The sequence below is a fragment of the Erinaceus europaeus genome, chromosome 19, assembly GCF_950295315.1.
Source record: "Erinaceus europaeus chromosome 19, mEriEur2.1, whole genome shotgun sequence".
In the NCBI taxonomy this organism is placed as follows: domain Eukaryota; kingdom Metazoa; phylum Chordata; class Mammalia; order Eulipotyphla; family Erinaceidae; genus Erinaceus; species Erinaceus europaeus.
In genome coordinates, this window is record NC_080180.1 from 58263507 (window position 1) to 58284242 (window position 20736).

Here is a 20736-nt window from a genome sequence, read left to right on the forward strand (position 1 = left end):
AACGCTGGGAGTCTCTTCCCGGCGGCCCTAGGGCCTCCCCCAAGCCCCGCCCCTTTGCCGCTGCGCAGGCGCAGCCGCTTCCGGCCCAGTGGCGCCGCCACGCCTGCGTCATGGCGGCTCGCGTGTGTCGAGTCATAGGCGGCCTCCTGGGAGGAGCGCTCGGGCTTGGCTCCGAGCTGGCGGCCTCTCCCCTTGTGTCCTGGGTCAAGTTTACGCCTGAAAACCCCCACGAAGGGCCGTCTAGGTAAACAGGTGGCGGGTAGAGGCCGGGCGGTGGCGCACCTGGCTGAGCGCGCGTCGCCGTGAGCAAGGACCTGGGTGCGAGCCCTCGCGCCGCACCTGCAGGAGGCAAGCTTCACAGGCGGTGAAGTAGGGCTGCAGGTGTCCCTCTCAACTTCTAGCCAGTAAATAAATTAAAACAACCCAGATATGCATGACCTGTGGACGCAGAAGTTGTGCACACGCCAGCAAGTGGTCCTGCGCGGTGCCTCCTGCAGGCGCGCCGCAGTGTGTCCCTGGGCTTCTTAGTGCTGGTGTGTGAGACGTCGGACATGTACGAACTGTCCCCCAAAAAGGCAGGAAAGGAAAATGACAGATGAGAAGGAGTGACAGGCGGCGCGCGCGCACACACACACCTGTCTGTATCCTATTAGGGGAGTTTCGAAAGGAGGAAAATCCAGTGAAAGCTTTGTTTGAGGCAAGTAAGTGCATGCCAGAGGGTGGCTTGCAGGACAGGCGTCTACAGTCATCCTGTTTGTTTTTTTTTGTTTGTTGTTTTTACATTCCAACCCCAGGAGTCACCGTAAGGGTTCAGGGCATAATCAGAGGCTTCTCAAGGAGCACATACTGTGCGATCACAGCTCATTAGGATGGTGAACTCAGACCTTCACGGACCCTGTTGAAGACACAGCTGTAGGGAGAAATAGTTCACCGAAGCGGGGCGGTAGAAAATGGGCAAAATGTTCAAGTTGTTTACTTGACTAAGTAGCGCTATCTTTCATGACAGTTAGAAAAACACATTATCTCCAGGGCCCAGGCGGTGGCACCCCCAGCACGGTGGCCAGGCTCCGGGGGAAGCTTCAGGGCGGCGCTGCGTGGACTCCCAGAGTTGGGACGGGCAAGGTGTCTCTCCTTTCTCTCTTTCTCTTTCTTTCTTTCTTTCTTTCTTTCTTTCTTTCTTTCTTTCTTTCTGACGGGCAAGGTGTCTCTTTTCTTTTTTCCTTCCTTCCTTCCTTCCTTCCTTTCTTCCCTTCTTTCTTTTCTTTCCTTTTCTTTCTTTCCTTCGTTCTTTCTTTCCCTGTCTACCTCTCTCATCTCAGTTTCTCTCCGGTCAATATAAATAAAAAATTTTAAAAGGATCCACAATACATTTCATATTTGAGGTTTTGTTTTGTTTTGTTTTTTTCTTTTCACTTGGGGTAATCTTATCCAGTGGCCGTTAAAAAAACCTAGCGGCTGAACTGAGGAAAGTTGAGGCTAAATTAGTTTGCAGAAGTCAGTTGAAAAGTGAGTTTATGGATGAGTCTAACTAGAGCCCAGGAGTAACTTTGGAATATTTGCAAATCGATATAACTCAAGGAAGAAAAACCTTGAGGGGAGTTAGTTGTTGGCAGAGGACTTGGAATGTGCAGACGTGTCATTACAGAGGCTTGGAAGGGACACGTGTGAAGGCTGTCAGGGAACTGAGGGTGAATGGTGATACCGGAACACTGATCTCACAGGGAATGACTCTCCCGGCTGCTTTCCGCCATGTGAACAAAGGACATTTTAGTTCACACATGACTGTTTGGAGCCATTGGCGGCGTATTCCATTGTGAACACTGTGTTGGGTCTTCAGGAACTGAACGTGGTGAGAGAGACTGAGTGAGTCCGGGAGGGAGGACATACCTTGTTCTGGATAATACAGGCAACACAGTTATTTTGAATTTTCAGGTCTTTATACTGAAATGTTTCCTTTCTAAAAGAAAAGGCTGAGAGAAGGGCTGTCCCATCAAGGAGTGACAGGTCCTCAGGGACGGACTCGAGCAGAGAAGGGGGCCCACGGTGACACGGTGACAGAGGGAGGAGCCCTGCAGGTGGAGCGGCAGCCCGGCTCAGACAGCAGCACCCGGCACTGGCACCCGGCAAGCATTCCCGGCCCACCCAGCCCACCCACCTCAGGGAGGACGCTGTCCTGAGAGAGGCTGCCCTAGTCACCCCCACCTCAGCCTTGGGGAGCAGGATCGAGGGCTGGGCTGGGAGCTCCTTCAGTGCTGGTGGGAGGAGCACTAGGCCGGGCACCTGCGGCATCTCAGTGGCCAAGGCGTGGCCCTCGCTCGGGGGGCTTCAGTAGCAATGTTTCCTCAGCCACCAGTGCCCGTGCCAGGAGGTGACCAGTCTGAGGGCCTCCCCCCTCCTCGCATTGTGACTCTGCATGAGGTCATCAAGAGGGACAAGAGCTACTGCTGGTGTTGCAGGGGGGGGGGCCCGGAGCACCCCAAGACCCCTTGAGGAAGGGGAGGTCTGCCAGGTGTTCCCACAGCTGGTGCCAGCTGTGCAGGGCTGCCAGCAGGGAGCTGAAGCCTGCGTCCTAAGGAAGGACCACGTGCTGATGGGGCTGGCTCCGGGGGGCTCAGAAAGTACTTTGCGGGGCAGCCCCCCAAGCACCACGGCTGACTGTTGTTACTTTAACTTAAAGGGGGGTTTTGTGGGACTGCTGCGGGGAGCTGGGAACGGGTTTACACAATACAAGGCTTATTAGCTTGAAATACAAGATAAGCACTTATTGTGCTCGCTTCGGCAGCACATATACAAGATAAGCACTTATCATCAAGGGTTAAGAGTACACTAGGTCCATAAAGTCTGAGTATAGTCATCAAAAGTTTAGTCCCATAAGATAAACAATTATCAGCTTTGGTAGAGGTTGCTCATGGCAGTAGAGGGGTCTAAACGTTTACCGGCGAGCAGAGTCACACGAGGAGAAGTCGCCATGGCGGATACCTGGCACAGCTCTGTCGAGAGGCTTCCGACCAGAAGAGGAAGCCGCAGCTAAAGAGAGCGACCTGCTCCAAGTCCTGTGCTTTATACCTCCCTTCTCTGTGTGTCCCAGCCTCAGGGTGCCCTCATCCGTGTGCTAATAGTCCCGAACTCCTGTTGGGGTCACAACAGTTGACACCTCCACTGATGCTGCCCTGAAACCTTCGACGGGGGGGGGGGGAGGTGGACGGGGGGGGGGGCACCTCGTGAACCGGGGGTCATCTCGCATGGCTTGCTCACCGGAGCTGCGGCTGCAGGGGAGCTGTCAGCATATGTGGTGCCCACAGGATCTGCTACCCTAGCAACCCCTGCCCATCCCCACCCTGCCTAATGCCACAGATGGGGGGGGGGAGTGGGCACGACGCTTCTGTCTGCTTCTCCTGGTCCCCAGCTCCTTGACGGTAGGCGATGCGTGGGCAGACAAGCACCAGGGGCCAGGGCTGGAGATGCTCCCCCAAGATACACAGCCTCCCCACACACAGTAGGACTATCGTGGCCACCACCACCCCCAACCCTGAGGCCTCAATACCTGCCAGCAGCCGGCATCAACAGCCCTGCCAGCTCAGATGTCACCAGCTGTCCCACCAAAGCTGCCGTGGGCTCTGGGGACAGCAGCTCCCCCTCCCTCCAGCCAGAGCCCAGGCCGGGGGTGTGTGTGGCAGCTGCATGTTCAGAGTTTGCTGTAGGGACGACCAGGGTCAAACAATAAATACCACCCAGGGCAGCCGCTGAGTGCGCGGAGAGGAAGCCAACGCTCTGCTCTCCCAGCCTCCCCTGCTGGGCGGGCCCCAGCTACCTCGGTGCCCAGACCCCAGCTCCCCCAAGTTTTTAAAAAACATTTTATTTATTTATTAATGAGAAAGATAGGAGGAGAGAGAAAGAACCAGACATCACTCCGGCACACGTGCTGCTGAGGATCGAACTCGGGACCTCATGCTTGCAAGTCCAAAATTTTACCACTCTGCCGCCTCCCGGACTACTTCCCCAATTTTTAAAAAAAATATTTTTTTAATCTTTTATTTTGGAGGGAGGGTGAGATAGAGAGGGAGAGAGACAAAATGACACCTGCAGCCCTGCTTTACCACTCGTGAAGCTTTCCCCCTGCAGGTGGGGACCAGGGGCTTGAACCTGGGTCCTCGTGCACTATAACGTGTGCGCTTAGCCAGGTGCGCCAGTCGTGGAGGAGGAGGACAGGCCGCGGTGGGGGTGAGCCCACGCGCAGAGTGACGGCCCTGGACACTGTGGCAGGGGACAGTGCGTGTACTGAAGGAAAAGGCAGGGTTTATATGGGGTAAAAGGAAGCCGGGTGCTGGGACGGGGTGCCGGGGCAACAAGCCGCATGGGGCAAATGTTCCACAGCAAGAACCCATCAGATATTTTTAAACTCTAGCTTCCTTCTAACGACTCGGGCTCTTGGCTTCCCCTTCCCCGGGGCATGCGACTTAATGAGGAAGGGGCTCTTCGGGTTATCCGCATTCCACTCAGCAAATCAGGTTTATCCAGACCAGGTGGAGGGGGAACGGCTGCAGCCTCTGGGTCTAACAAGATGGAGGTCAGGGAGGGGTGGGGAGGCTTATAGGTGAAAGCCTTCCATCCTCACGGAGACGTATCTGGGGTTCCAACCAGGCTCAACCCACCGTGTCCCCACAGTGCTGTGCACCCGCAGGAGAGCCGACTGTGGAGTTGGGGGAGGGCTTCTAGGAGGAGGAGGAGGAGGAGGAGGAGGAGGAGGAGATGGAGGGTGGAGACAGACGCCTGCAGAGACAGAAGGAGGGCTGAGCCCCACACCCCAGAATCCCGCCAGCCTGTCCGCTGCAGCCGGTTGGTTTCTCCTCGCTGGAGCCATGCCAGCCTCCCGAGGGGGCCGGGGCCCTGGTGCCCGCCACTGCCCGCCAGGAAGGGCCCCCGCGCGGTGTGGCTCTGGATCCGTCCTCCCCACGCTCAGTGTCACAGCCGGAGGGGAGCCTGGCTGCAGGGAGAGACCCCGCTAGGCATTGACCCCAGGCCGCTCCTGCCTGTGAGCCTGGGCCGCGCTGTCATCAGGAGCAGATGGGTTCCAGGAGCCGGCACCAACAGATCATGCTTTACACCCGAGGGCCATCTGACTTCATTTTTCGGCGGCCCGGGGAGGGAACCTAGGGCGTGAGGCATGTGCAGTACCGTGGAGCAGACTCACCGGAGAGAGATGGACAACGCAACATCGGAGCTGGCCAGGCGGTGCTGGGGCTTGAACCCGGGGCTTCATGCGCAGCTGGTGAGGGATCTCTCAGATCCCCATGCGGCGTTTTCAGCAGGTTGTGCCGTGCATACGGCTCTCGTGGACTTGCTCCCATTAGAAAAACTCAAGTTCACAGTGGGAAACAAGTCCGGCGTGTGGTGCGAGGTGCAGGGCAGCCCCAGAAAGCTGCCCTGTGGGTGGCGCTGCAGACGCCCGGCCCTGGCCCAGGCCTCAGGGGATGGCAGGGCCGAGTGGTTCAGAGGAGCAGGGCTTAGTTTCACCGGCGACTCTGCATGTCTCAGCAAGCCTACTGTAGGCGCCAGGCGGTGGTGCACCTGCTTAAGGGCGCACATTACAGAGCGCAAGGACCCAGGTTCAAGCCCTGGGTCCCCACCTGCGGCAGGTGTCTTTCTCTGTTTGCTTGTTTGTTCCCCCCCCCCTTTCTTTCTGTTCCTATCCAATATAAAAATAAAAACAAAAAGTCTCCTTTGGGGAAGCCAAAGTGCCAAGGCCTCTGTGGCCCGGTTAGGGTTTGAACACAAGGGCGCTTAACACCCCAGCACCAACCACAAGGCCAGGCTGCCTCCGGCACGGGCGGACCTCGGAGCTCAGCTCCCGCACCTGTCGGGCCGTCGCGGTGGCAGCTCAGGTGTGGGCGCCGCCCCTGGGTGCCCGCGTCTCCCCGGACCCGTCCCGCCGCCGCCCGCAGGCTGCCAACCGCGCGTGCGCGTGCCCAGGGCCGGCCCTGCGCCAGGTGGGGGCTCAACGGCCGGCAGGGGGCGCCCCGCGCCTCGAGCTGCGCCCCGGGGTGGGGGGCTGGGGGCTGGGGGCTGGGGGCTGGGGGCTGCGCCCTCCCGCGGCACCTTCCCTCCGCCGGGCCCGCACCCGCGGCTCTGCTCCTGCGCGGTGGCCCCGGGTTCCAGCCGGCACAGGGGGACGGCAGCCTGGAGACACTGGCACTTGGCGCCGAGTGGCGGAGGAAGCGGCGGGACCCGGGTTCGAGTCCCCGCGGGGCTCCAAACCTGCAGGGCGGCGGCCGGGAGCGCAGGACCGTGGGGCCATCGAGAGTCTCCGCCCTCCTGTCCCCAGACACGGGACCGACCTCACAGCTTCACAGCGAGTCTGACTGCACAGTAATTTTAATTTTTAAACTATTTTCCTTTTTTGAGGGAAATTAGACAATGGGGCGAAGGAGTGACCTGGGAACATCGGTGCAGAGAGAGAGAAAGACAAGCCAGTAGTGAACTCCTCATGGAGGCACTGAGCCACAGCGATGATTCCGGTGGCAATAAATAAACCAACAAATGTTAGGTATCATACAAGGGAACCTGAGACCGAGCAATTGAACGACTTAAATGTAGACAAGTCTTTCAAGCAAATATCAGATTTTTATTCAGCAAACACTACACATCAACATAAGGCTTTTGGTCTTACAATATAAGGAAAATAGCACTGAATTGACCCAGATGTTTCTCTAATATTTTGGTTTTTCGACTAGTAAGGAAAAACAAAACAGAAAACCCCAAAACGTGGCTGTCAACCCCGACCCCGGCCATGTGACTGCCCCCACTCCCTCTCGCAACTCTCTCCCAGCCTCTCCTCTTTGCTTTTCTCATGAGCCCCCCACTCTTAAGTTATATTAGAGCGCACTTTGGCATATTTAGTTTACCACCACCATTTCCATAGAGGCAGTTAGTAGTCTGTTTTTGCATAGTCTGTGGCGAGCGAGGTGGGACTATGGACGTGTCTATCTTCAAGGTCGAGGGCATGGTTAAGAATTACTGTATCTTGAGGACTGTTGGGGAGGGGAGCTACTCGAAGGTGAAGCTGGCTCGAGATGTCCGCAGTGGGAACGAAGTGGCCGTAAAGTTTCTCAAGAAGTCCCGTTGCCTCAGCCCTGAGGTGCTGAGCCGGGAGACGGCGTGCATGCGGATGCTGGAGCACCCCAACATCGTGTCTCTGATTGAAGTCCTCGAGACGGAGCGGGAGGTGATCATGGTGATGGAGTACGTGAGGGGAGGGGACCTGCTGGACTACGTGGTGGACCACGGGCCCCTGAGGGAAGGGGAGGCCCGGGAGCTGTTCCGACAGCTCGCCTCAGCGGTCCGGCACTGTCACCTCAGAGGCATCGCCCACAGAGACCTGAAGCCGGAGAACATCTTGGTAGAGCATCAGGACAAGGTCAAAGTGACCGACTTTGGACTCTGCAAAAACTTTGTGGGGGACCCCCTCTGCACCCTGTGTGGCACCCCGGTCTACACCGCCCCCGAAGTCATCCAGGGGGGCAACTATGGCCCGGAAGCAGACATCTGGAGCCTGGGGGTGGTGCTCTATTTCATGACCACGGGGCGCCTGCCCTTCCCGGTGGAGAAATTCGGGAAGCCCTACTCCAACAGATACTTCCACCTCCCCGGCAAGATGTCGCCTGCGCTTCAGCACCTCCTCCTCAATATGATAAAATTTAACCCCCAGAGGAGAATCGGCTGGGAGGAAATCATGGCGCACCCTTGGGTGGCCTCCTCGGCCTTGCTGCCCGCCACCGCCGCCGTCCAGCCCGTGACCTCAGGGGAGGCCCTGAAGCGGCTGCCGGAGACACGGCAGCCACGGTGCCGATCTTGTCCACCTGCCTGGCCCTCCAGCTCTTGCGAGGACAAGGCCCAGAAGCCAAGACGCAAGGTCCCCTCAAGATCTGCCAGTCTCCCTCTTAAGCTGGAATTCTCCATGGCCACCTTCAGCCCTGTCCTCTGGACTGCCCACGGGCACAGCTCCAGAACCAACGCGAGTGACAAGGGCTCCTCCACCAACGCTACACTGGGAACTGGGGACAGCAGCGGCGCCTCCTACCCCTCCAGCCAGAGACCAGGGGACAGTAGCTTCTTCTCGTCCTCCTCCTCTCCTTCCTCCTCCTCCTCCTCCTCCGGCCAGAGACCAGGGGACAGCACCCGTCCCCCCTCCCGCTGGCTCCCCGTCCGCTGGGGTGCGGCCAGGAGGCGGGCGGTCGTCCTGCTGAGGGCCGTGTGCTGCTGCCTCCACACAGAGGCAGGAGGAGAAGGTGCGGCCACACCGCCCGTGGCTGAGGAGGACGCTGAGCCCCCCGTCTGAGGACCTGGTGAGTGAGCAGAGCCCGGCCCCTGGGGGACGAGGCGGCGGCCCCCCGACTGGGTCATCGCTGGTGGGGGGTACGCTGCCTGCCCTGCTATTCCTTCCTCCTGCTCTTCTGCCCCTTCGCGTCTGGGGTGGGGGAGGCCCCCGAGTCTCACAGGCCTGCTGTCTTCTCCGCAGGCGGAGGCTGCGAGCTGAGGATGGGCCCCGCGTCCAGCCGGAGGCGCCCAGGCACCAGAGCAGCCGGACTCAGGGGCTCCTGGGCAGCAGGGGCAGCACCGGCCCCGGACCTGGAGCCTCTGCTTTTGCTTGGTGGCTCCTGCCAGCGGCGGTGAGCTGTTGATTTTGCTCAGGTCTGCTATCTGATGGGCTGGGAGTCTGAAAGGGAAGCCAAACATGCTGCTGCTGGGACCTGCGTGGTGGAGCCTTGTTTTCCTGTGTGCCCAGGGTGGGACCCCAGGCTGGGGTGGGGGTGTGTGGGGCTCCCAGCACGGCCCAGCCTGCATCTGCAGCTCCCAGGGCGGGGCCGAGAGACGTCTCAGTGCAGGCTGTACACATCATGATGGCCGTGACACGCAGGCCTCACCCACTGCTGACACAGGCTACAGCGTGGCCCAGACTCCGGGGCATCTTCCCCCCTGGCTCTCAGGTCTCCAGCAGCCTCCACAGCTGCGTGGGAGGAGATGCTCGGCACCGGGTGGGCGGCACACCCGGAAGAGCACACACCTCACCATGTGCGGGGACCAGGGTTCAACCCCCTGGCCCCCACCTGCAGGGGAAGCTGCATGAGTGGTGGGAGTATTACAGGGGCGTCTCTTCCTCTCCCACCCGTTTCTCTAGTCTCTATGGATGGAAGGAAAGGAGAAAGAAAGGCCAGCTCCGACAGTAGATTCTTCCTGCAGGCACTGGACCCCAGTGATAATCCTGGGCCAATTAAAACTGTCCTGGGAACAGATGCGGTAATCAGCTTCTCTGCTGGCTCAGCGGACCGGTCTCCTTGCCGGGAGAGGCAGGAAGAGTGGAACAGGGTGCCCACGGGGAACGGAGGCTCCAGATTCTAGTGTAGGGCGATGCAACACGGCCCCTTCGTTCCCTTGCAGTGGGTCTAACCCTTCTCTGCCATTCCAGCCGCAGCCTCAGCGGTCAGTAGCACCAGGAAGGGTCTGTCTCTGCCGGCCAGCCGCCCATAGTTGCTGTCCTTCCAAGTCTTTATCAGCACCTAGTCCCCAGGGCAGGGTGGGTGGACTGAATTCCAGTGGAGGTGTCTGGACCAGAAGCCCCTTCTTCCTGAGGGGAATCGAAGCAGAAGAAATGACCAGCACAAATTATGAAGAGATTGGTCCTTGGTCTCCACTGTGGAGAGATAGGAGGCATTGACCCAATATGGAAGCACATTCAACAATCAGCAGGGCGGCAGTCCTATGTACTTTTTTAGTGATTGTTTAGACGAGCACACACATAACCACACCGCAGGACCAGCAGGAGCCTGCAGGCTCCCCCACCAGCTGTTCTCAGCCAGGTCCCCAGAGCCAGAGACACCCCATCCTGGGAGCAGCCCCTTTCCTTTCCCCTGCACAGCTGAGGCCAACTGGGCATGGCCTCTGGTGCTTCCACTTCCTCAAAGCCCTTGCTCAGTCTTCACCCCACACAGGGCGCCCCCATGACTGGGGGGTTGTGCTCAGCTTTGAGGAGACTGTCACATCCCAGGCAGGGAGGCAGAGACCCTGGGGGTGCAGGCCCCAGGCCCCCTCCATTCTCCATGGAGACCAGCCGAGGTGGGGGGCAGAGGCCACAGTGCAGGGAGGACCTGTCTGTCCCCACACAGGCCCAGGGTTGCTTCTGGAAGGTGTGAAGCTGTGGTCACTTCTCTGTGGGGACTCCCAGCGAGGGGTCCTCAGCTCCATCCCACCAGGACTTCAGACTGGGAGGACAGACCTGGGGACAAGAGCAGAGCCTGGAGCCACCAGAGAGACAGACAGAAGGACCCTGCCTGCAGGCCAGCTCTCACCCAGCTGGGGGATGGGGTTGGGGGGCTGCACTGCTCGCCTGCCCGCTCCCCTCCCCCTCCCCCGGCTTCTGTCTGTCTGTGGGGGAGGGGAGGGCACAGTCCTGACCAAGGCCCATGCAGTGCTGGGGGGCGGCAGGGGGTGTGAGGGGCTCACTCACAGGCAGAGGAGTCGGCAGGAGGTGGGAGGGGAGTCTTCACAGCCTGCTCCCTCCTCGGGGGTGCAGCTGGGGGGCTGGCAGCCCAGTGCGAGGAGCCTGAGGTCTGGGGTCCGAGAGGGGCTCAGGAGGAGGGGGTGATGGAGACAGCCGCCTGCAGGGCCAGTGGGACGGCTGAGCCCCGCACCGCACCTGGGCCCTGGCCGGCATGTCCACTGGTCCAAGCCCGCTGCCCGGTGACTGACTGCAGGAAGGACTCTTCACAGAGGTGGTGGCCTAGCTGAGTCGGATAGGGGCTAGACAGCTGAGGTGAGGACACCGGGGGAGGGTGCTCCCCCAGCCAGTCCCTGAGGCCCCAGCACCCAAAGGCGCCTTAGGCTCCCAGGTGGGCAGCAACTACTCTAGCAAAGGCCTGCGGCTCCCGGGGCGCCTGGAACCCCCGGAGCGGATGGAGAGCGGGGACATTGGGGTGGGGGGGCACAGGGGAGTGGACACTGGGCGCTGGGACCCCCTCCCCCAGGAGGGGCCACCCTGCCGCCTGGGCTGCCCTTCCCAACCCTCCGCACCCTGGCCGGGAAGCCTGTTGGGGCCTCAGCACCCTGTTGCACCCCGTTGCCCGCAGACCTGCTGCCTGCCCCCCTCGTCCAACCCGAGAGGTCGGGGGGGGGGTGAGGCCCCAGCAGGTGGGCACAGGATCTGGGGAGGGGGCGCCCCACCGTCTGTGCGGCCCTTACCGCCCTGGGGGGGTCTTCCTGGAGCCTGTCTCTGCCCCCGGTGGCCTGTGCACCCCGGGCCCCCATTTCCGCAGCAGCCCTGTACAACAAGTCCATTACCTCTCTCGGGACTTCATCCCGAGCGTCGCCCCCCATCTTCACTTCCCGCAGCAGCACCCCCCCAATTCCGCAGCCCCCTCTCCTGGACTTGGATGAGGGGCGCAGCCTGGACAGCAGGGCCCCCAATACCCTCGCTCAATACCCCGCCCCAGCCCCTCCCCCAGGGCGGCCGCAGGTGGCCTCCAGCCCGCGCACCTGTCGGGCCGTCGCGGTGGCAGCTCAGCGGTGGGCGCCGCCCCTGGGTGCCCGCGTCTCCCCGGACCCGTCCCGCCGCCGCCCGCAGGCTGCCAACCGCGCGTGCGCGTGCCCAGGGCCGGCCCTGCGCCAGGTGGGGGCTCAACGGCCGGCAGGGGGCGCCCCGCGCCTCGAGCTGCGCCCCGGGGTGGGGGGCTGGGGGCTGGGGGCGCCCTCCCGCGGCACCTTCCCTCCGTAGATTGTTCTGTTCCCTGAAGACTCCGGCTGTGCACACCCCTGCAGCCTGCAGACCTGCTCCATTCACTGCGCATGAAGCGCCCCCCCGTTAGCGTTAGCGGGGGTCTGGGGGCTGGGGGCTCATGCCCGAATCCTTGCACTTAGTACTATGTGTGCTCAACCAGGTGCTGGGCCCCCCAAGTCTATTCTCGCTGTAACAGAACTCACTCTCAGGAGTGAGGGAGTAGCTCACCTGCCAGAGCACATGCTACTATGTGGGCAGAACTGTGGTTCGAACCCCCAGTCACCACCTGGGACAGGAGGCACAGGGAAAGCTTCTGAGTGCTGGGGCTGTGCTGCGGTGTCTCTCCCTCTGCCTTCTATCTCTTATCTCTGACAATTAAAATAAGAGACCCCTGGGAGTGATGGCATTGTATAGGCATGAACCCCCAAAGGAAAACCCTGGTGGGGAAAAAAAATTCATGCAGGCACAGTTTAATGCAAGCAGTCTGTAAATAAGGAAGGCGAGTTGTTATGTCATTTATCCAGAAGAGGACTTTTTTCAGTAATGTCACATTCCTGTTTCATATTCTGGTAGTTACTAGTTGACACAACTTTTTTTTTTTTTTAAAATATCTCAACATGTGTACACAGATTTTAGATTTATTGACTTTATGCCATCAAAACAAACCAGGTACCTTTTGCTAGAAGGTCGCCATAGATCAGGAGTGTGACTTCCAGCTACCACAGATTTAGGTGGCTTTCGCAAAAATACATGTGTTCTCTCTCTTCTGAAGGCTGGAAGTTCAAGGCCGAGGAGTCTGATGAGGTCTCATCCTAGTCAGGAAATGGCTGTCCTCTTAATTGTGTCTTCACTTGACCTTTCCTTTGTCTATCTTCTGCTTTGGTGGCTCTAAGAGAAAGATGGTCCTTTTGTGAGGACTCAAGTCTGGTCAGACTAAGATTCCCCTCACCTCCGTGCCCTCACTTAACGTTTACAACAGTGAGGCTGATAAGCCAAGATGGAGTCTACTAAGCTAACTTGCACGTGTTCTTCATCCTTATCCCATATCCTGTAACAAATTTTGACATTTCTGCCTCCTAAATAACTCTAAGCATGATTTATTTTTTAATATTTTAAAAAATATTTATTTATTTATTCCCTTTTGTTGTCCTTGCTGGTTTATTCTTGTAGTAGTTGTTGTTGTTGATATCGCCATTGTTGGATAGGACAGAGAGAAATGGAGAGAGGAGGGGAAGACAGAGAGGGGGAGAGAAAGACAGACACCTGCAGACCTGCTTCACCGCTTGTGAAGCGACTCCCCTGCAGGTGGGGAGCCGGGGGCTTGAACAGGGATCCTTATGCTTGTCCTTGCGCTTGGTGCCACGTGCGCTTAACCCGCTGCGCTACCACCCCACTCCCTTTAAAGATGTTTTTTCTTGCCATGCAGGTCTTTTTAAATTATTACCTTTATTTATTTATTTATTTATTTGACAGAGACAGCCAGAAATCAAGAGGGAAGGGAGTGATAGAAAGGGAAACAGAGAGACATCTGCAGCACTGCTTTACCACTTGTAAAGCTTCCCCCCTGCAGGTGGGGACCAGGGGCTCGAACCCGGGTCCTTGTGCATGATAATGCGTGCATTCAACCAGGTGCACCACCAGCCAGCCCACTCTAAGCATGATTTACTCTGCTCCACGTCCAGCCCCTCCCTAATTGAGGTGCAATCTACTCTCTTCCAAATCACTGCAATAATGAATCTACAGGTAAGAAAATGGCCTATTATAGCACACCCTTAAAATAAGGTGTTTTTTTTTTTTTTTTTTTTTTTTTTTTTTTGTCTCCAGGGTTATCCTGGAGCTTGGTGCCTGCACTACAAATTCACTGCTCCTGCAGGTCATTTTCTCTACTTTGTTGCCCTTGTTATTGTTGTTGGAGAAGATAGAGAGAAATAGAGGAGGGGAAGACAGAAAGGGGGAGAAAAAGACAGACACCTGTAGACCTGCTTTACTGCTTGTGAAGTGACCTCCCCAGCAGGTGGAGAGCCAAGGCTTAAACCCGGATCCTTATGCTGGTCCTTGCACTTTGTGCCATGTGAACGTAACCCACTGTGCTACTGCCTGTCCCCCTTAAAATGAGATTTAAAAAAAATTTCTTTTATTATATTTATTTATTTTCCCATTTGTTGCCCTTGTTGTTTTATTGTTGCTGTTGTCGTTGTTGGATAGGACAGAGAGAAATGCAGAGAGGAGGGGAAGACAGAGAGGGGGAGAGAAAGACAGACACCTGCAGACCTGCTTTACCACCTGTGAAATGACTCCCCTGCAGGTGGGGAGCCAGGGGTTTGATCCTTAAGCCGGCCCTTGCACTTTGCACCACATGATCTTAACTGCTGCGCTACTGCCCGACTCCCTAAAATGAGATTTTTACATCACTTGTAGATGATCTTTCCAAAATGCAAACCTGATGATGGTATCCGCCCACTCAGGACCCATTAAGGACCCCCATTTCTGAAAACCTGTTCCTCTGAGACTTAACATGGTTCAGCTTCCAGCTCTCTCCAGCCTCTATTCACACCAGGCCTCCATGTGCCATGATACCATCTGGTAATCTGGTGTTTCTTTTCTCCAATTTTCTTTCTTTCTTTCTTTCTTTCTTTCTTTCTTTCTTTCTTTCTTTCTTTCTTTCTTTCTCTTTTTGTATATGCTGTCTCATTTGTTTCTTCTGTTCTTGGCTTTGCTGCTGTTATTTATTTATTTATTTATTTATTTATTTATTATGCCGGAACACTGCTCAGTTCTGGCTTATGGTGGGGCTGGGGATTGAACCTGGGACCTCAGAGCCTCAGGCTTGAAAAGTTTTTGCATAACCATTATGCTGTCTCCCCTGCTGCTGTTATTCTAATTTATCTTTCTAGCCTAGGTTCAGTTCTTTATTTCCCCATTGAAGCCTTTCCTCACCTGTGTGACATCTTCAATAAACATGAACTCTGGGCAATTTCACTGAGCAACCTTAACTGAGAGACAATTCCATGAATGAGCAATTTGCTTTAAAAAAAGAAAAAAGAAAAAAGAAAAACCTAGCAAAATCCACCTTGCAGAAGGGCCAACTCCATTGGGCCTTGATCCATTTGGTCTGTGGTTCTCCAAGGCTGTGTCTGGAAGACACAGACAAAAGCTTCCATCTGAAGCCAGTCCACAGCACTGCAGGAGAAACTTTCCATTTCCTCACATCAGAGGATGCTGACCCGGCGCCAGAGAAGGGCCGGGAGTCTGAAATGCAAAAACACAGAATTAACATTCAGCTCGGACAGATTGTCAAAATGAAGGTTAAAGAGCTGTTGCAAAATGGAGACTTGAGAAAACCCTCAGTAATTCAGTGAAATGGTCGTTTGGCAAAATGACGATCTGGCAGTCTGCTCTGCCTCAAACGGATTTTTTGGAAATGGGCTTTTGGCGAACTAGCTTCCAGGGAACTAGCTGCTAGCGAATTCAGCGAATCAATCCTTTGGAAAATTGACTTTAGGCAAAGTAGCTTTCTGCTCTGGTGAGCTGGTCCTCTTGCAGTGGTAATGGGTCTCAGCTTGTGGCTGTGGTACTGCCCACCACCATAAGCCCAGCCTGGGGAAGGCAATGTGTTTTGCTTTTAATTTTACCATTATTTCTGGTTTATTAAAGTTAGAATATTTCAGAGACATGATTTCACAGCTATCTAATAGTGTCCCCGCCCCTCGCCCATTGCACTCTCAGCTTCTAGAACGGTGTCTGGTATACAGTTAGTCTCACTATGTATATATAGAATGAATGAAGGGGACTGTGCAGAGGTGCACTGAGTTAAGCACACAGTACTAAGAGCAAGGACCTGCACAAGGATTTGGGTTTGAGCCCTCGCTTCCCACCTGCAGTGGGAATGCTTCTTCACAAGCAGTGAAGCAGGTCTGCAGTTGTCTCTCTTTCTCTTTCCCCTTCCTCTCTCAATTTCTCCGGCATCAAGCATCAAGCCCCAGCGATAACCCCGAAGGCAAAAAAAAAAAAAAAAAAAAGAAGAAATGAAAGACAGATACTTTGCTATAGCTCAACATGAGATAAAAATGGCTTCTGGGTACCACTCAATGAGACTTAAGGACCAAGTATATGGAACATTTGATTAGGAGGCAAAAGGCTCACAGATAAGAGCCTATAGGAATGCTGTACGTATAAGAGCACCATCTAAAAATTTATTTGTAAAATGAAAATATAAACAAGGCCATAGGTTAAGAGGGGTACATTTATACATAATTCCCATCACTGGAGCTCTGTATCCCATCCCCTCCCTTGAAATCTTTCTTATTATTTACCCATCTGGGAACATGAATCAGGCATCATTATGGGGTACAAAGGTAGAAGGTCTGGCTTCTGTAATTGCTTTTCTGCTGGACGTGGGCATTGGCAGGTCGACCCATACTTCCATCCTGTTTCTATCTTTCCCTAGTGGGGTAGGGCTCTGGAGAGGTAGGGTTCCAGGACACATTGGTGAGGTCTGGAGAACTCTCAGAAGACTAGAAGTGGACCTACCCTATGACCCCACAATTCCTTTCCTGGGGATATCCCCTAAAGAACCCAACACACCCATCCAAAATGATCTGTGTTACACCTATGTTCATAGCGGCACAATTTGTAATAGCCAAAACCTGGGAGCATCCCAGGTGTCCAACAGCAGATGAGTGGCTGAGCAAGTTGTGGTCTCTATAACGGAATACTACTCAGCTTTAAGAATGATGAATTCACCTTGTTCACCTCAGCTTGGGTAGAGCTTGAAAGAATCCTGGTAAATGAGATAAACCAGAAAGAGAAGGATGAATATGGATGATCTCACTCATAGAAATTGAGAAATAGAAACAGAAAGGGGAAACACAAAACAGAACTTGGACTGGGCTTGATGTATTGCACCAATGTAAAGAACTCTGGGAGGAGGTGGGGAGCTTTCTGGGTCTGATGCCTGATAGTGGAGAAGGGCCTAGGGTGGGGGTGAGACTGTTTTGCAGAAAAATGAGAAATGTTACACATGTACCAAGAAATCTATTTACTGTAAACCATTAATCTCACCCAATTAGATGGGGTCATTTGCTTTTTTGTTGCTAAGTTTGCTGAGCTCTTTGTATATTTTGATGATTAGTCTCTTGTCTGATGTATGGCATGTGAAGATCTTCCCCCATTCTGTGAGGGGTCTCTTTGTTTGAGTGATGGTTTCTTTTGCTGTGCAGAAGCTCTTCAATTTTATATAATCCCATTGATTTGTTTTTGTTTTAGTCTTCCTTGCAACTGGGTTTGTATCATCAAAGATGTTCTTGAGGTTTAGGTGGGAAAGTGTTCCACTTTTTTTCCTCTAAGTATTTCCTCTAAGTATTTGATAGTTTCTGGTCTAACATCCAGGTCCTTGATCCATTTGGAGTTGACTTTTGTTTCTGGTGAAATAAAGTGGTTCAGTTTCATTCTTCTGCATGTTTTAACCCAGTTTTGCCAGCACCATTTATTGAAGAGAGCCTCTTTCCTCCATTTAATACTTTGGGCCCCCTTATCAAAGATTGGATATCCATAGGAGTGGGGGGAACCTTGCCCAATTAGAAAGAAAGAAAGAAACGAAGGAAAGGAAACACAGGTGAAACTGGGACTAGGGGCATGGCCTCTTGCAGCAAAGCCAAGGACTCTGGGTGGGGGGCACATTAAGAGGAGGCAGAGTGGGCACTGGGGTCCCAGTGCATGAGGCTGGAGGACTTCGGTTGGTGGCAGAAGTGGTGTGAAGGCCCTTTTAACAGAAAGCTGAGGAATTGTATGCACAGTGCCGTAGCTGTCTTGTTATGACTTCTGTAATCAAACTATAGATAAGAAAGGCAAACCAGTCCTTCTTAAAAAGTTTCCTTTCTGAAGGAGATAAGAACATTGATCATTGCTAAGGGTTTTCTGAAAAATGGAATGGCTACCTTCTACCACTTTGACCCTGAACTGAAAAGGTCAAAGTGATTCATACATTCTCTCAGGAAATTTCATGAGCAGTATTATTATTATTATTATTAAATTTTTACCAGAGTTATCACTGGGCTCTGGCCCTGCACACTTCTAGCAGCCAATCTTTCTTTCTTTCTTTCTTTCTTTCTTTCTTTCTTTCTTTCTTTCTTTTTTTCTTTCTTTTTCTTTTGCCTCCAGAGTTATCGCTGGGGCTCAGTGCCTGCACCATGAATCCACTGCTCTTGGAGGCCATTTTTTCACCCTTTTGTTGCCCTTGCTGTTGTAGCCTTGTTGTGGTTATTATTGTTGTTGATGTCATTCATTGTTGGATAGGAGAGAGAGAAATGGAGACAGGAGGGGAAGACAGAGAGGGGGAGAGAAAGACAAACACCTGCAGACCTGCTTCACTGCCTGTGAAATGACTTCCTTGCAGGTGGGGAGCCAGGGGCTTGAACTGGGATCCTTACGCCGGTCCTTGCGCTTTGTGCCACATGCGCTTAACCCGCTGCGCTACTGCCCGAACCCCAGCAGCCAATTTTTTCTTTTTCCTTTTCCTATTTATTTATTTATTTATTTATTTATTTATTATTGATTTAATAATTATCAACAAGACCATAGGATAAGAGGGGTACAATTCCACACAATTCCCACCACCAGAGTCCCACATCCCTTATCCTTCATTGGAAACTTTCCTATTCTTTATCTCTCTGGGAGCATGGACCCAAGGTCATTATGGGGAACAGAAGGTGGGAGGTCTGGCTTTTATAATTGTTTCTCTGCTGGGCATGGACATTGGAAGATCGGTTCATACCCCCACCCTGTTTCTGTCTTTCCCTAGTGGAGCAGAGCTCTGGAGAGGTGGGATTCCAGGACTCATTGGTGAGGTAGTCTGCCCAGGGAAGTCAAGTTGGCATCATGGTAGTATCTGCAACTTGGTGGCTGAAAAGCATTAAGATCTAGAACAGAAAAAATTGTTTAATAAACAGGAACCATGAAGGTAAGACTATAGTAGAGGAAATTTGGGTCTCCCTTTTGGAAAAAGCTAATAGGTCTATTTTATGTGTATTCCAAGAAGCCCATGACTTAATCAAATTTTACCTGAGCCTGACAGCTAACATGCAGTTGGGCTAAAGGCTTTGTCTGGGGAGATGGTGTCAGACAGAGAGAAACTGAGAAGGTTGGGAGATAGATACCTGCAGCATTGCTTAGCTGCTCATAGAGTTTCTCCCTGAAGATGAAGACAGTGGCCTTGAACCTGGGTCCTTGCCCATGGTAACATGTGTATTCAACAGGATGTTCCACTACCAGGCTCCCCAAAAGCAGTTCAAATTGGCCTGTGGCAAACTGTTCACTTCCCCAAGCTCTATAAAGACAGGAGGAGTGACACCATCTATCTTTTTCAGCATATTTCTGTTGTGAGGGAGGGTAAGACTGCTGCTGCTATTAGACGAGTATAATAGTAGTCATCTTTATGCTCTAAAATGTATGTTGAAAGCGGCCAGACAGTGGCACACCTGGTTAAGTGTTGACATTACAGTGCGCAAGGACCCGGGTTCAAACCCCTGGTCCCCACCTGCAGGGAGAAAGCTTCACGAGTGGTGAAGCAGGGCTGCAGATATCTCTCTGTCTTTCTCCCTCTCTATCTCCCTCTCCCCTCTCAATTTCTCTGTCTCTACCCAATAATAAATAAATGAATAAATAAAAATGTATGTTAAGTACTAGTTTTTCATAGGTGCCGAGAGTCTAACTCCCACAAAAGTAACCGTCTTTAGATCTCTTTCCTATTTTTTGTTGCCCTAGTTGTTTTTGTTATCGTTGTTGGATAGGACAGAGAGAAATAGAGAGAGGAGGGGAAGACAGAGAGGGGGAGAGAAAGACAGACACCTGCAGACCTGCTTCACTGCCTGTGAAGCGACTCCCCTGCAGGTGAGGAGCCGGGGACTCGAACCAGAGTCTTTACTCCAGTCCTTGCACTTTGCACAGATCTGTGTGATTATTTTTATTCTAGACAGAGCACAGGAAGGCAGACATTTAGGGTCTAATTATTTTTAGAAAGAATCAAATTCATTACTTACTAATTTTTTTTTCTTTTTTTTTATTAACTGATTTTTTTCCTTTTGTTGCCTTTGTTTTATTGTTGTAGTTACTGATGTCGTCGTTGCTGGATAGGACAGAGAGAAATGGAGAAAGGAGGGGAAGACAGAGAGGGGAGAGAAAGATAAGACACCTGCAGACCTGCTTTACTGCTTGTGAAATGACTCCCCTGCAGGTGGGGAGCCGGGGTTTTGAACTAGGATCCTTACACCTGCTCCTTGCGTATTGCGCTATTGTGCGTAACCCACTGTGCTAATTTTTTAAAAAGAGTTTTGTCTTTTGGAGAAAGGCAGAATTTTGAAAAATACCTTTCTTTGTAGAATTCATCTCTGAGCAGGTCCCTTTCCAAATTCTACAAATTCATGCACACACACAGTGACATCCATTTGTAGCCAGCATTTGTTGTGTGATGATGTGGAAACTCTGCCTTTTTAACTTTTTATTTCAGTATTATTATTATTATTATTTTTTTTTTTTGGTTGGTACAATAGCAGCAAAAGGTGAAGGTTTCCTCTTATCTCTGTGAGTTATGCTGCTTTACTGATTTTGTGGTCTCCTCTGTGAAGGAACTAATCTTGATCTCCCCAATTCTATCTTTTATAACTGTTTAATAACATAGTTCAAGAGGGGATTGTATGACAGATAAAATTACTTTCAAAGAAAAGCAGTTATGAAGACATTAGTTATTCCAGGAGACTGGTACCCCGCAGAATCTTTTTGAAGCAGAGCTGATTCAACTATGAAAAATAAGGTGCTTTGGATATATTTTTCCTTGGGCTCTTTTGCATTGATAAAGACAGTCACATCATCTCATTTGTTTAAAGAATGAACCACATTAAATTTGTGTGTGTTTGACTAGAAATGTGATTAAATAAATAGCAAAAAAAAATACTGCTCCGTGTTGTTTTTTTCAG

At 53.1% G+C, this 20736-nt stretch overlaps 1 protein-coding gene and 1 long non-coding RNA gene across 2 annotated transcripts; both read left to right on the forward strand.

Annotated features, from left to right (window-relative positions):
* Window positions 1-6085: 6085 nt before the first annotated feature.
* LOC132534783 (serine/threonine-protein kinase MARK2-like) lies at window positions 6086-11764 on the forward strand. Its single transcript, XM_060179212.1, has 7 exons — window positions 6086-6366; window positions 6992-8322; window positions 8516-8666; window positions 8985-9032; window positions 10839-10967; window positions 11121-11154; window positions 11307-11764. Exons 2-7 carry the CDS (start codon window positions 7001-7003, stop codon window positions 11762-11764), a joined length of 2142 nt encoding a protein of 713 aa, XP_060035195.1. The 5' UTR covers window positions 6086-6366; window positions 6992-7000.
* Window positions 11765-13361: 1597 nt separating this feature from the next.
* Window positions 13362-15443, forward strand: LOC132534759 (uncharacterized). Its single transcript, XR_009546471.1, has 2 exons — window positions 13362-13510; window positions 14662-15443. It is a non-coding gene; the product is annotated as an uncharacterized LOC132534759 (long non-coding RNA).
* Window positions 15444-20736: the final 5293 nt, after the last annotated feature.